This window comes from Pomacea canaliculata, linkage group LG11 (assembly GCF_003073045.1).
Source record: "Pomacea canaliculata isolate SZHN2017 linkage group LG11, ASM307304v1, whole genome shotgun sequence".
Lineage (NCBI taxonomy): Eukaryota > Metazoa > Mollusca > Gastropoda > Architaenioglossa > Ampullariidae > Pomacea > Pomacea canaliculata.
The window spans coordinates 14,671,469-14,685,320 of record NC_037600.1 but is presented as its reverse complement, the minus strand read 5'-3'; the positions used below and the strand labels follow the sequence as shown (position 1 = coordinate 14,685,320).

General features: G+C 35.3%; 1 protein-coding gene and 1 non-coding gene across 4 annotated transcripts; one reads left to right on the top strand and one right to left on the bottom strand.

Annotated features, from left to right (window-relative positions):
* Positions 1 to 4,038: 4,038 nt before the first annotated feature.
* Trnam-cau lies at positions 4,039 to 4,110 on the bottom strand. Its single transcript has one exon. It is a non-coding gene; the product is annotated as a tRNA-Met (tRNA).
* Positions 4,111 to 4,112: 2 nt separating this feature from the next.
* On the top strand, positions 4,113 to 13,742 carry LOC112576015 (lysosomal thioesterase PPT2-A-like). 3 transcript variants are annotated; one of them, XM_025258204.1, is made up of 11 exons: positions 4,113 to 4,692; positions 4,934 to 4,992; positions 6,338 to 6,526; positions 6,892 to 7,045; positions 7,498 to 7,590; positions 7,769 to 7,823; positions 8,334 to 8,386; positions 8,904 to 8,987; positions 9,294 to 9,378; positions 10,241 to 10,295; positions 10,792 to 13,742. In XM_025258204.1, the coding sequence occupies exons 2-11, from the start codon at positions 4,963 to 4,965 to the stop codon at positions 10,933 to 10,935; spliced, it is 942 nt and encodes a 313-aa protein (XP_025113989.1). In that variant the 5' UTR covers positions 4,113 to 4,692; positions 4,934 to 4,962; the 3' UTR covers positions 10,936 to 13,742. The 3 variants fall into 3 exon arrangements, with proteins under 3 accessions (XP_025113989.1, XP_025113990.1, XP_025113991.1); XM_025258205.1 differs by lacking the exon at positions 4,934 to 4,992 and having other exon boundaries at positions 4,119 to 4,692; XM_025258206.1 differs by lacking the exons at positions 4,113 to 4,692; positions 4,934 to 4,992 and adding an exon at positions 5,487 to 5,693.
* Positions 13,743 to 13,852: the final 110 nt, after the last annotated feature.

The following is a 13,852-nucleotide window of genomic DNA, read 5'->3' as shown; positions in this document are numbered from 1 at the left end:
TGTAATTTCTTAATGGTGGAGGGTTTCTACTCCACCATTCCTTCATATATCCAACATGAACATACAATGTTGCTGCTGCTGCAATACCTGCACACACACACACAAAGTATATATATATAGACACAAATAAACTGAGGTTAAGGACAGTGACATAGCATAAAATAAAAACTGCAAATAATGTCTGTAATGTTTAGCAGTTATGTGTGATATATATTTCCACTTCTAATTTTTAATACAGCCTTGCATAAAGTAATTGCTCAGGCATGTAGGATGATGCTCTTATAAGTACAATCTAAGAATCTGACACAATTTTCATACATAGTAAGCATTAGATAAAAAAAAAATACAAAAATACAAAAATAAAGCTGAGAAAGGGGGAGAGAGAGTGTGTGTAGGAATGGAGGGGTCAGGTAGTCAAGGAAACCTAATTAAATTTACATCCTCTGTTTGATCCTCACCAAATTTGACAGAAATATTTAATTCGTCTATTTTCGGTCACAGATTTTGTTTGGTTAGTAAATGTTGCCCTGAAACACTCTTTCTGTTTTGTTCGTTCTAAGCAGCCATTGGAGGTTCAAAATGAATGGAAAAAAAAAATACATTATCATATACATTTAAAGTGAAAAGTAAACTTGGATAATGTCTTAATTTGAGAGGATACAAGGGGCACGGAAAACAAGCAGCAGGAAGGAGGGGTTGGATTGATTTTTTTGTGTCAGAAAGAGAGAAAGAAAAAAATCTTAACATTTGTCTGTCGGCACTTTTGCAAATGTATGTAAATACAGCTGATATAAACAAATGCATTTTTACTGCGTCAGACTTATTTATGGTAGACATGGATTCACAGATGTCATGTAAATTTGCTAAGCACAATGTTACATTAAAAATTACAGCTTCATTGTGTCATGTTATATTTTAGCCTGGAAGTTAACAAGGGCTAAATAATAGCTTTATAAATTTAAGACAATAAAGTCTCTCAGTGTCTAAAACAAAGGCTCCTATTGCTGAAGATGAGAACATTATATTTATTAGTCAGTTATTATATCTATGTGCATGTACACGAGACATAAAATATTTATACTTGGGTGTGTGCTGCATGTGAGCATGCAGCTATATATACACCTTTTTTGTCACAGTTGCTAAAAAGGATTTGGCAAAAACACTTTCTTGGAGACCAGTTGTTTCTGTCTATGACCAGAGAGTATAGCATTTAGACATGGTAATGTTGTGCATGACAGGGGTCTGTGATGATACTGACAACTTTTAACCTCACAGCCTTAATCACCTGATTATCTTTGTGGAAAGCTAATGATCTTGCTGGCAATCTTGACCACCCTCATCAAAAAACCTTTATCTTTGATGGAAAAAACGACGAACCACACAGCAAGATTAAGCATTAAAATGCTTTCGATCATGCTACCATACAGTGATTCAAGGAGAGGGCTTCTAACACCAGAATTCCTCAACTGCCTATGCAGGAACAGATGCTGATGTGCTTTTCTGGAAAAGAAGTTTTTTTCCCTGGAAGGATAGTTTTTTTATCTATAGCTCTATGCCGAGCAACCATCGCCATATTGTAAACACACACACATTGGGGTTTCCAAAACTTTTAAGAACTTCTGTTTTTATAATTGTGTGCTGGTGATTTGCCTGTGTTGAAGCTTGATAATCAAAACTAATGACAAAGACCTGTACAGGTGCCACTGACTATGCTCCCTGATCCCACATTGCTATGCCACTGGTGAAAGAGAAATACATGTATTAGACACAGCTTCCAACTTTTTTTTTAACACTGGTCATAACTGGCTGGAGAAAACATAAAAGCAGCGTGAATTTGTCAAAATGGTTATCTGACACTGTACTATGAGATGAACTTATTGCCGAGCTGCCTCTAACTGCAGCACTCTGTGCATTTTCCATCCATCCTTTCCTGCACTTCAGCTTGGCCCTCTTGCAGTTCATCTTTGATCTCACCTTACTGTTCAAAACCTACCTCCAAAAATACCCCAAATTCCTGCTCAGTGGTAAAACTTCAAAACAATTCTCTACCCAGGTCCCTTGACCATATTTTTAGGTAACAGTTGCAGGTGCTAATCCTTCACACAAACCAAGTCAAAAGCCAACACTACTACAATAGTTTCTGTATATTTTTGTCATGTCCTCACACCGGCTGACTTAGCCCTCCATAATTTTTTTATTGCATGGTATTTCTGTCAGTCTGCCTTTTTTTTCTGATCACTGAGGTACGAAGAATGGGGTTCTGTTTAAAGAAAATCTCGAGTCGTATTATACAATTTACACTCCAGTGATGATGCCTGCATGATTTAAAGTTTTTCTGTGATTATGGGAAAGGGCTGTTTTGTCCATATTTTTTTTGGTTTCCCTGAGGAATTTTTCCCCCATAGTGGCTACATGGGGCTACAGCTCTTATTATATCTGTTCAGTGGCCAGACTTGCAGGAGTCTGAAAAACTTGATTTAATGTAACATTTTGTCAATACATGCATGGCGAATATATCAAGACTTTTAAGGCCTTGTAAGTTGTAATAACATTCTGCAAGTTTTGCCTGTGTCACTTCTGAAAAAAAAAAAATATTTAAGAATTAAGGTTCAGCAAGATCCATTGGATATGCTCACAACGAATATTTTACGCTTTAGGCAAATCACCAACACACATTGTTGTTGCATACAAGCGTAAAATATTCGTTGTGAGCATATGTTCGGACACCCAGTACGTAGCTCTTGTAAGTCTTGAAATACACAGGATCCTGACATTCTTTGTTGAGTGGTGCAAACAGAAAATAAAAAAATGACATCCGAAGAAGTAAGAATCAACTCTTTTACTCAATGGCAGACGACGAGCACTGCGCAAACACAAACCACGAACTTATACGTACAATTGTTAAGCAACGGTATGACATATGCCTTTTTAAGTTGTGTGTGTGTGGGGGGATTTTATTCACAAAACTATATTAATGGCTAATTAACAAAGTTTGATTACACTTCTTTCATGTTTGAAATCTAAAATCTTTCACGTGCCTTGTAAAACTACCTGCCTTACAATTTACAACTTTCACAATTTCACAACACGTGGAAAAACTGGTTATGTTTCAGATCAAACTATAAACAGCTACGAAAGGATATTGACAGTTGGACAATAGATCTTAAAAGGAAGTGTTCGACATTAAAATAATTAAAGAATCTGGAAATGAATATCAACCACAGTATAGTAGTTATAGAAAGCTCTACACAGATTCAACAGGTACCCCGACGATTAATTAAAGTACAAAGGTTCATTTTCTTACCTGAACACAAGCCCCACGAAGCAGCACTCCAGTTTCTGTAATGGTAACCGAACGTTGCTAGTATTGAAACCCCAATTAAAATGCCAAGTACTGCGAAAGAAATTCTTGCTTTCATAGAACAGTCTGTCGGACTTGCCATCGTGTTTTGCGCTGGACACAGAAAGATTGCAGTGTTCGTTTGACGAGCAGACGACTGCCGCTTATCACCTTATCACCCGTGATGACCTGCCGCTTACGTCATTTATTTAACCTTTCGTGATATTTGCTCTTGCTTCTCTTCTTCTTCTTTTCCTTTCTTAATTGGTTTCTTTTTTAAATCTCTAATTTTCTCTTAAAAGTAGTTTCTCTTAACTACAGGGGTGGTTTTCTAGGCGAAATGTGGTTGCTCGTATATAGCTGCAAGGACCTTAATTTCCTGTTCGAATTGTTATTCAGCATTGATTGTTTTATTTTTTTTTCTTGCTTTCACAAAATAAGGGACTAGTTAAGTGCTACAGAAGTGGTATCGAGTACGATGTCATTGAAAGCAGGAAATTGAGCTTCGCAGATGGGAGCTGGGCGTGGACGAGTTTCGATAACAAAATGCGCTTTTAATGATCTAGGCAGGAATATTTTGTTTATTTGTTTGAATTTTAAAAATCATGTCCATTGTACCACGCAGATAAGGCTCATAGAGTCATGTGCACTTGTTTCCAAAACTAGAATTAAAATCGTGGGGAAAACAAGAAAAATGTTAGCAGAGCGTGGTTTCGATCCACGGACCTCTGGGTTATGGGCCCAGCACGCTTCCACTGCGCCACTCTGCTAGTTGCGAGCTGATGTCCAATTTAATATATATGACAAGCTAGCAGCCAGTTAAATTTGTATATTTTATGTTTCAGTTTGAATATGATCGGTTTGCATATTATATCTTTGTGAAAAGTGTAATAACAACGGGAGAACGACTTTTACTGGACTAGGTTTCATTCTATTATGTATAGACAGTCGCCTTTGCCAGGAAGAACTTAATTGAACTTTTGAATCTCGAGCTTTCAAGGAACTATAAATATTGTAGCGATCATACTTTTACTGTTTGTTTGTTGACTTTTAAAACATTTTTTTACATTTTTTTCAACTGTGTTTGTTTACAGCAGAATTTAGAAATCATGGAAAATGTAGGCAAGGGACGGACAGTATTGTACTTCCCCTCAAACACAGTGTAAATGGAAAGGCATTATCTAAATATGGAAACACTTAACACGTGTAATCACTGACGGATATTAGTTCGTGGTATAATGGATGTTAAGTGGGAATTGTTAGATTAGAACAAGCAATGAAACAGGAAGAACACACACATGAACTCCTGTGGTAATAACCAGCCTTGACAGTAACCATAGTCAGCACACCAGGTATTTTAAATTTAAGCATATAATATATATGTTCTTCCATTAATGATTTATGATTCATTTAAAAAACGCAGTATCGCGCTGTGAAATATTAATTGCTCATTAAGTTTTTACATGACACATGATTGTGTCTGCTAACAGTATTCTAAATAAATGAGAAATATAGATTTTACCATGAATGGCATGATTGTGGGACTGAAAACCCCAAACTTCAAGAGCTTATTGAAATGACTGTTACTATCAGCTTCCAGTCTGAAATGGATACACATACCGATGAACTATAGTGGTGAACTTTTTTTAAAGGTAAAATTTTTTTTGGCGAAATTGTATTGCTTGCTATTATTTTGGCATGACCAGCGCAGGAAATAGACTTATAGCAAACTTGCTATTGTTATATTTGTGCAATGCTACTAACACTGGTCAAAGTCAGTCTGCAAGTTCATGATGAGCTATATAAAGCAATGAATATAATAGTTAAAATACGGAAACCAGGGAAGTAGGAGTCATGAAGTACATATTGTCTTAAAGAAACGAAAGGTTTTTCCCATATTGTCTTCGTAAGAGGATTTTTTTTTTTTTTGGTGGGAAAATGATCATTTCCGCATGCAGCTGGATAATAGTTGAAATTATGGAAGTCTGGGAAATAGGAGAGTTATGATCAAGCATCATCTTCAACAATGAGGAAGGTTTTTACTTAGTATCCTGATAAGATGATATTTTGGTAAATGCATGAGTTTTCATTTCCTCATGCAACTGAATAAATATATATTAACACTAACTCTACAGTTATTAGCTTGACTTGCTTGCTATCATTTAGCACTGAAGTAATCAGCAGCACCATTTATGAGCTAGTAGACATCTTCTTTAACAATAGCCTAACAAATTATCTTTATGGCTGAATTATTTGTAGCACTCTAGTAGTGTACTGAGTTATGTTTTTGTTTGTAGAGAGTGGGCGTGGAACGGCACCAGGACTGTTCCTTGTGTACTAAAGTTATGTCTTTGTAAGTCGGCGTCGAATGGCACCAGGACTGTCTTTCTCATGTCGGCTGCGTGCGTAATAGCTGGCCTTAAGCTTACACCCGTAGCTGCTGGGTCATTGTTACATCAGAAGTTACAAAGTTGCTGAGCTGCCACCCGCGGGTACTGGGTCATTGTCTAACATCAGAAGTTACGCAGTTGCCTGAGCCACTTAGGGAAACAGTGACCAGACAGGGCAGTGTGGGTGTGTCCAGTGGTGCCACTTGGGCTGGGAAAGAGGGTGGATGGTCCTGGAACGTTCGACGGTAGAGAAAATAAGTAGCGTAGCTTTACAGTGGAGAGAGGCTTTTTGGATTTGGAAGTGAGAGTGGAGAGACAGCAGGCCACCCGCCGAGTGGAACTCTGAATAAAATCTACAGTTGTGCGGCAATTCCATCTATGTTGTGTTCTTGTATGACTAGCCCACCCCTGTTTAAGGATTAACATTCTGTCCTATGATGTTTGGATTGGGGTGATATTTGTAGATGGGTAGAAGAGAGGTACTTATATTTGCAGAGATCCGATGGTGTCTTATGAATTGAATTTCACCCAGTCACTGTAAAAAAAAATTGCGCCCCAGCTCGACCTTCATATTTTTATGTTGTTTTCAACGTTTGTTGTCTTTTAGCTGATGGAGGAAAAGCCATTACGACCAGCATCACAACTACTGCAGTCTGTGCTCATTTTGGGAGGTGCAGCCTTTTTTCTGTGTAATGCTCAAGCACATGATTTTCAAAGACCAAAGCGCCTGGTTCTCATTCATGGGATTTTGAATGGACCAAAGGAATTTAACCATCTTCTTGACTTCATCAAACAGGTCAGTGCTTGTTACTTCTTTTTCTAGCATCATAAATTATAAACCAAAGAAGTATGTTGGACGTTCATAACTTTAATTTCTAGATCGTAGAGTAACTATAGAGCTCAATGAAATGGTACAATAATTAATTCTTTGTGGGCCATATAAATATTAAAGCTAAAAAATACAGATTTTTAAAGTATTTAATTTCCAAGGATTGCTGTTCAAGTACATCCATTACGATCAGCAACATTTTTCATGTTTCCGAAAGAGTTGCTTTGGGAGATGGACAAAATAACTTTTTGTATACAGCTATATTTTAAGTAATTAAAAATTGCAATTTAACATTCATGCTTACATGGTTGCTGTTGCTTTTGTTTGTTAAGGACTTTCCATTGATGAATGCAACTGCTTTGGATGGCTTTAATTATGCAAACAGTGTCTTCCCATTGTGGGAACAGGTAGACTATTTCAGCAAAATGCTGGAAAGTATAATGAACCAGACATCAGACAGTATTATTCTTCTCTGTTTTTCACAAGGTACGTTAGATTTTGAAAAGTACAACACTATGTATAAAAATGCTCATTCAATCAGTTGCGACAAAAAATGGGGAGGAAAATTGCTGTTTTACAGTTCTCCTTCTGTCTTTTGTTTTTTTCCATAATCATCAATTTCATCATCATCATGGTGCAGTGTCTTCTTTTTTTTCTGATGTGTCACAGCATCTTTGAAGATCCTACCATGAAGAATTGTCTGCAACAGGGCAAAAAATGGATGCCCTGAAAAATTAGGTCTTGGCTTTCAACCTCAATTCAATAATTGTGAATTTAGGATGCTTAAGTCATGCATCTTTATATTGCCTTACATTTTTTATATTTAGGGTAAATTGAATTTCCATCAAGATAACACTGGCAACTGAAATGTCATCCTCATTGTCTTTTATTATCAAGAAAGAATCACTAAGATTTTTTTTTTCCTCTTCTTTATACAGGTGGTTTGATTTGTCGTGGTGTTCTCTCAGTTTTACCTCATAATGTTGAAACTTTCATCGCACTCAGCTGCCCACTGGCTGGACAGTATGGAGGTGAGCTTTATTGGCATCAGTTGAAAACTTGGAAATGGTTAATAACACCCTTACAGCATTTAAAAAATGGTTTAATTGGTTTTTGTGGTCATAGAATAGAAGAACTTCTGAATGCACCACTGTTAACGTTTGGTGACTGATGGCATTTTGAATTAATAATCTTATGCCTGTCTTTCAGATACTAACTACCTGAAGTATTTCTTCCCCCAACTATTAAAGCACGACCTTTACAAGTGAGCACCTTTCACTTTTTTTGAGGGGATTTTGGTGTTCAGCTTCTCTGTAAGTCAGATCTTTATCCTTTGCGGTCAGGGATATTTTGTCCTTATGAACAAGTGGGTGGGTACATAAACACTTAAAAAAAAACTTTATAGGACTACCTGGATAAATATTTCTGTTCTCAAAATACACGTCTACAAATATTTTGGAATATCACAGGAATATCATGCACAGTAGTCATTTGAAAAAAAAAAGTTACACCTAACAAGCCTTGAAGCTTTTTTACCAAATCCCTATTGATTTAGCTCCCTTTCATTTTCTGTTTTTGGTTCTCTTACCTGAAATGAACTGCCACTTCATTCACTGTAAACTTACTCTCTCTTCCTTTAAAATGTCTCTTAAAACTTACCTTCTTCTCCTAACATAATGTGTGTCTGGGTGTAATTATGCTTGTGCATGTATTAATGAATTCCTTTATGTGTCCACCATAAATTGTTGTAAATGGAAGATTTCAATTCTTTCAGGTTTTTTTACACTTATAAAGGACAAACCTGGTCTTTTGGGAATTACTGGAATGGTAAGTATATTGTGTGCTATTACAACTGCAGTGCTTTGGAAGTGTAAACTTCTGTGTACAAGATACTGACCTTTGTAATGCTATTATGAAATACCTTTCTCAGTTTCTTATGGTAATTTTCAAACTAGACTTTTTTTTAGGATGAGCATGTGAGCAATCACAAATATCATCGATTTATTTTTTAAGTATAAATGTAACCCACAGTTTCTGGTTATCATTTCTTTGTTGTTTACTGGTCACTTTTAGGAAAATCCTACTTGAATTCAATTGCAAGTCAAATATTTAAAAGCAGCTTACCATTCAAGAGTATTAACAATCCTTAGAGGCAAAAACCCAAAATCCAATAATCGCTCTGTCTTCTCAATGTATTACAATAATAGATAAAGATATTTTGTAATAATTTTCTCCAGATATTTGTTTTGCAAGGTTATTCACAAAGAAAATAAAATGCTGAGATTTGCAATGCTCTTTCTTGATACACAAGATATCAGGTGCATTTTGTTTGATTTATTTTCAGATCCTCATCATCATGAGCGGTATATGAACTACTCAGACTACCTTGCTGTTCTGAACAATGAAACTGCCAATCCAAAAAGTGGAGGTAGGGAAACAGATTTGTTTCGACTTCCTGCTTTGGCACAAATTAATAAAGGATGAACAGGAAATCATTATCTCAGTTTTAATTTTGGTTACACAACAATCAATTTTCACAAGGGATAATCACTTTGTTTCCTCTTACTTATCCTTACTCTGCACATTTTTTTGTGATGCCAGTAGTGGCAACTATTTTCCTTTGTTGTATATAAGATTTATTTGTTGTATACCAGAGTTGTTTGTTTGGCATCATCCTTGATTCTTCATTCTTGATTCTACATCATTTTAAATTTTTGTTTGATTTTGTCTGAAGACTTCAAGGAGAACTTTCTTCGCCTAAAGAGGTTAGTCCTCATTGGAGGTCCTGATGATGGTGTCATTACTCCATGGCAGTCCAGGTCAGTGTTGATCATTGTCCTTGCATACTGTTATTTTTAAAGTTCAGTAAAGACTTTGCTTACATTAGCCAGTACCCTACAGCTTCACAAGAAATCAAAAGACAGCAACTTGAAACTTACCAGATGGATTGTTCCATATCCAAATCAACTTAAGTTTGCTTGGATTTGGAGAAGCTGCAAGACCTAAACATTGCGGAAATGTTCAAGGCCAAAATTGGAGGTAAATTCACCTCCCTAAATTTGGTGAATGGTAATGTAGATACCCTCTCTGGAAGCATCAAGGTGCTACTGGTCATTCTGGATAGAACTCATTGGTTATAGCCCAAGACAGGCATGAGTGGCAAGCCTTGTTAACTGCTGCATCTATCCATATATTTGCCTCCCACCCCCAACCCGAGTGAAGGGGACCATTCAAGGGACAAAGGACTGATCTGACCAAAGAAATGTTTCAAGGAGGACTATATTGCCATGTCCCTTGAAGCAAAGACCTGTAAGCTATCAGTGTATAACAAGGTGCAGAGAACTTGAATATGATCAGCTGAGGAACCTGTCAATTCTGTACCCAGAATGAGCACTCTCAATAGGTCAGAAGTGTGAGTCTAGTCAGTTGAAGCAAACTCTGGGAATAATTTTTGAATGGGCATACATTGGATGCTTTGCACAAAACAATAAAAAAAAAAAAAAATCAGAAAAGAATTTGTTAGTAGTTGTTGTCAAAGCTTAAAATATCCTGTAATCTATAATAATTATGTATTATAAATTTCATAATTGTAAATCAATAGATGTGAATGCCTTTTCTCCTTCTTGTTGATGAAATGACACATTAAAAGAATCTAGTATGTACTGATCAATTTGTTTGCAGCCACTTTGGGTTCTATGACCAGAACGAGGCCGTTTTGGACATGACGCAACAGACGGTGAGTTTAAGCATGAGCAATCTTTGCTGTGAAGAGTGCTTTTTGATCTTTTGTGGAAGACATAGCTGCATGATTGTCAGACACCAGGCATGACTGATATCTCTGACATCCAAAACAAAAGACCAGAGTGAAGCATCATTTTAGATGAATTTTATAACATCTGAAAAATTAGAGAGACTTCAGAAGTAAAATAATAGTCAGATACTAAAATATATAGGAAAGCAAAGATCAGTTGGAATAGAATATAAACTAAATCATTGGAAATGCAGTGTATATTCACATTTTGAGAAATGTATGCTGCAATATTTTAAGGGAGTGTGATGGAAACTAGATCATTTGGTGGTTGGAAACTTCATGTGCAGCATAAGCAAAATTAAACGGTAAAATAAATATATTTAAGTAAATGGAATGTAAGGAAGTAGAGACAATCTATGTAAGGTTAACTGTGCGTCATTCGCAGAATAGTTCCGTAAACTAAAATGATTTCTGTTGTCAGTGGTACAAGGATGATAGTTTTGGACTACACACTTTGAACAAAAGAGGCAGCTTACACTTCTGTACCGTACCTGGAGTAAAACACACACATTGGCACAGGAATATGACAGTTTACGAGAAATGCATCAAACCATGGCTGGACTGAAATATAGGAAAGCTAAGAACATTTAATGAAGAAAAATATTTCTGCAAGAATGTTCGTTCCTGTTTCTCATTTCATTCATGACTAAAACAATTTAAGACAGTGTTGTAAAGAGCTTATTGAATCTGTTATATTGTTATTAATTGCAGAGGAAGCATTTATATATGTTGGTAAATTTCAGTTCAGCAATGCTCAACAGAAAGTATGTCGAAACAATCCTTTGGTTTACCAACTTAACTAAAATAACCCTCAAGTATAAACAGCGAGTCTTGTACCATCATTAAGAAGAGTCCTTTGCTGTCCAAAATGAGAGCAATTTTTAAAAATCATTATCTCTGTCTGTAGCATGGTAAGAATCAGGGATTATATTGGGAATTGACTTTGTTGTAAAATGGAAAGTTTTTGCTTTCTGTTAACTTTACTTTTTAAACATTATAAAGGACTTTAACATTTAAATGCCATTTCAACATCTGTTGTTGAAAAATGGGTAATTCTCAGTATCAACATTTTGTAATGTTTGTTACAATGTTTTGACTTAAGATGATGCTTTCTTTCTTGTCAACTGCAAATTATTTTTTTTATTTTGCCATCACAAATTTGTAACCTTGTCAGTTTCTGTGAAGTGAAGAGCATGGCAACCACATAAGGCTATGTTTGATCAAAGAATAAATGTTTAAGTTTTTGTTAGTAATGTAGTTAGATCTGATGTCAGAAACCTTTTTATGAAAAGGTGAATATTTTTGGAAGATATACTTGTATCTATTTATAACATTCCAAAAAGAATTTTTTTCTGACTGAGTAAAAAAATAATTTTTTTTGCATTTTGTGTTTAGGTATAATCATCTTAGGTACTCATCATCTTGTTTTTTTGTTTGTTATATCATGGGAATGATTATACAATGCAACATCAAGAGCACACAATACTGTTGACATGATTGTGAGGAGAGTCAGGGTAGTGTTTCTTACTATTCTAAAGCACCACGATAACATTGTGTACAAAAAGAGCCAAAATAAATTATTTGGCAGCCTGTTGACAATCTTTAAGTATCTGTAAAGGAAACATTTCCCAAGATTTGGCTCAATATTTTCATTTGAGCATAGAAGTGTAGTGGAATTAACGTTGATTCTTTATTCTCGTCACCTTCAATTATAATTATGATGTGAAGTGAGCTCAATGATGGCAATCAACTATCAACTGAAACAGACCATGTTTGTGTGTGTGTTTTAAATTACTTTATTTAATATGTGGCAAAATACAAAATCATAAGAAAGTAGAACTACATTTTAAACCTTTTATTAAGGTGACAACAACTGTGGTTGAAAATGTAGCAGCTTAACTATGACACAATAGGAATAAAGCAGTCACTTTAATAAATTCTAATGAGTGACAGAAGACCTTTTTTTAATAGAAAAAAAAAAGAACAAGTATTAGTTCTGTAAGAGATTGCGGAGGGAAGTTATATACAGCCAAGACTATCAAAGTACATTTCAAGGTACATCTGCATTGTAAATTGATCAAAAAAATGGTGGCACTTGCCAATTTTATTAATCATAAATAGCAAAACGAGGTTTTTTTTTTGCGCTCATAGGTTCTGTCATGAACTTTGTATCCATGTTATGAAATTAAAGTCTGCAATTATTGTTGTATATGGACCATTATATTAAATTTTTATCCTCAGTTTTTGTTTTACAGAATGTTTACAATACTTTTTACCATATAATATTTTGACTTGTACCTTTTGCCTCTCATATATTTTTGTAACTTGGGCACTGTGTTATTTGCCACATTAGTGTTCTTGGTTAATTGCGAGGAACATATTTTGGTGATCAGTGTGGTTGGCCATGTTTTACTACTGCCAACTGAATTTTACATATGCTGTTTTGGGGTAAATTGCAAACTTTGTACATATATTTTGTAATGTGATGTATTTCAAAGGTTTTAATGGAGTTTGCCAACTATACTGTCTTGTAAATCTTGAACATTGACATCCACATTGTAAAGTGGTCAATGGTGGCCTTTGCTAAGTTTGTTTTATTGTAAAATGAGTACCATTGATGTTTGAAAAAAGCTGTCTAAGATGGTACTCTAAATGTTTTGATTTCAATTTCTTTTTTTTATAAATTTTTAATTGTAACTGAGGTGGAGGCAAATGCTAGATGGTGCTGCAAGCATTGAGAAGACAAAGCCACACATTTTTACTTTGGGTAGCATCGCATCTCGCTACAGCCGGTCAAAGCTGACTGCTCCCAGATTTCATGCTTCTCCCATTTATCTGTTTGTGTGTTTGTCATGTGCGTGGTCATATGACATATGACATATCCATACCTCTTGTCATTGTAGAGAAACGCGATGTTCTATCAGCATCAACACTGCCTTTCACAGATCTTTTTTCTACAGAATGTCAATATGTAGACACTTGATCATTTGAATATTGACATAACTATAATTGATTTGGGTTGGACTCTAAAAGTTGATCAAGTGGAAACTTTAAAGGTCTTAATGAGAGTGAATAGTGTATTTGTGTTGAATGAATTAATTTCTAAGTAGTATGTAGGAAGATTGCTATGCATTTCAAATGTTGTCAAGACAGTAGTAAGTAGTAAGAGATGTTACACAATGTGCAAAATAATAACATCATATATAGCAAACATAACAGGTTGGTGCTACAGAAATGCTTGAGATATGAATGTACACACAATAATAAATAATAATAAATACACAAGTATGCAGGGTAAGGTAAGTTATTGGTGACAGAATCTAAGTACCCTGTGTTAAAAGGTCTTGACGAAAATGAAAAATAGTTCTAACATGTGATCATCTTTTGTTTCATTCTTTCAAAATGTTAAGAAATGAGCATATTACCAAAAAAATAAAATTTCATTGGCATCATGCTACCAATTCCAAAGCAGTGGCACAAAA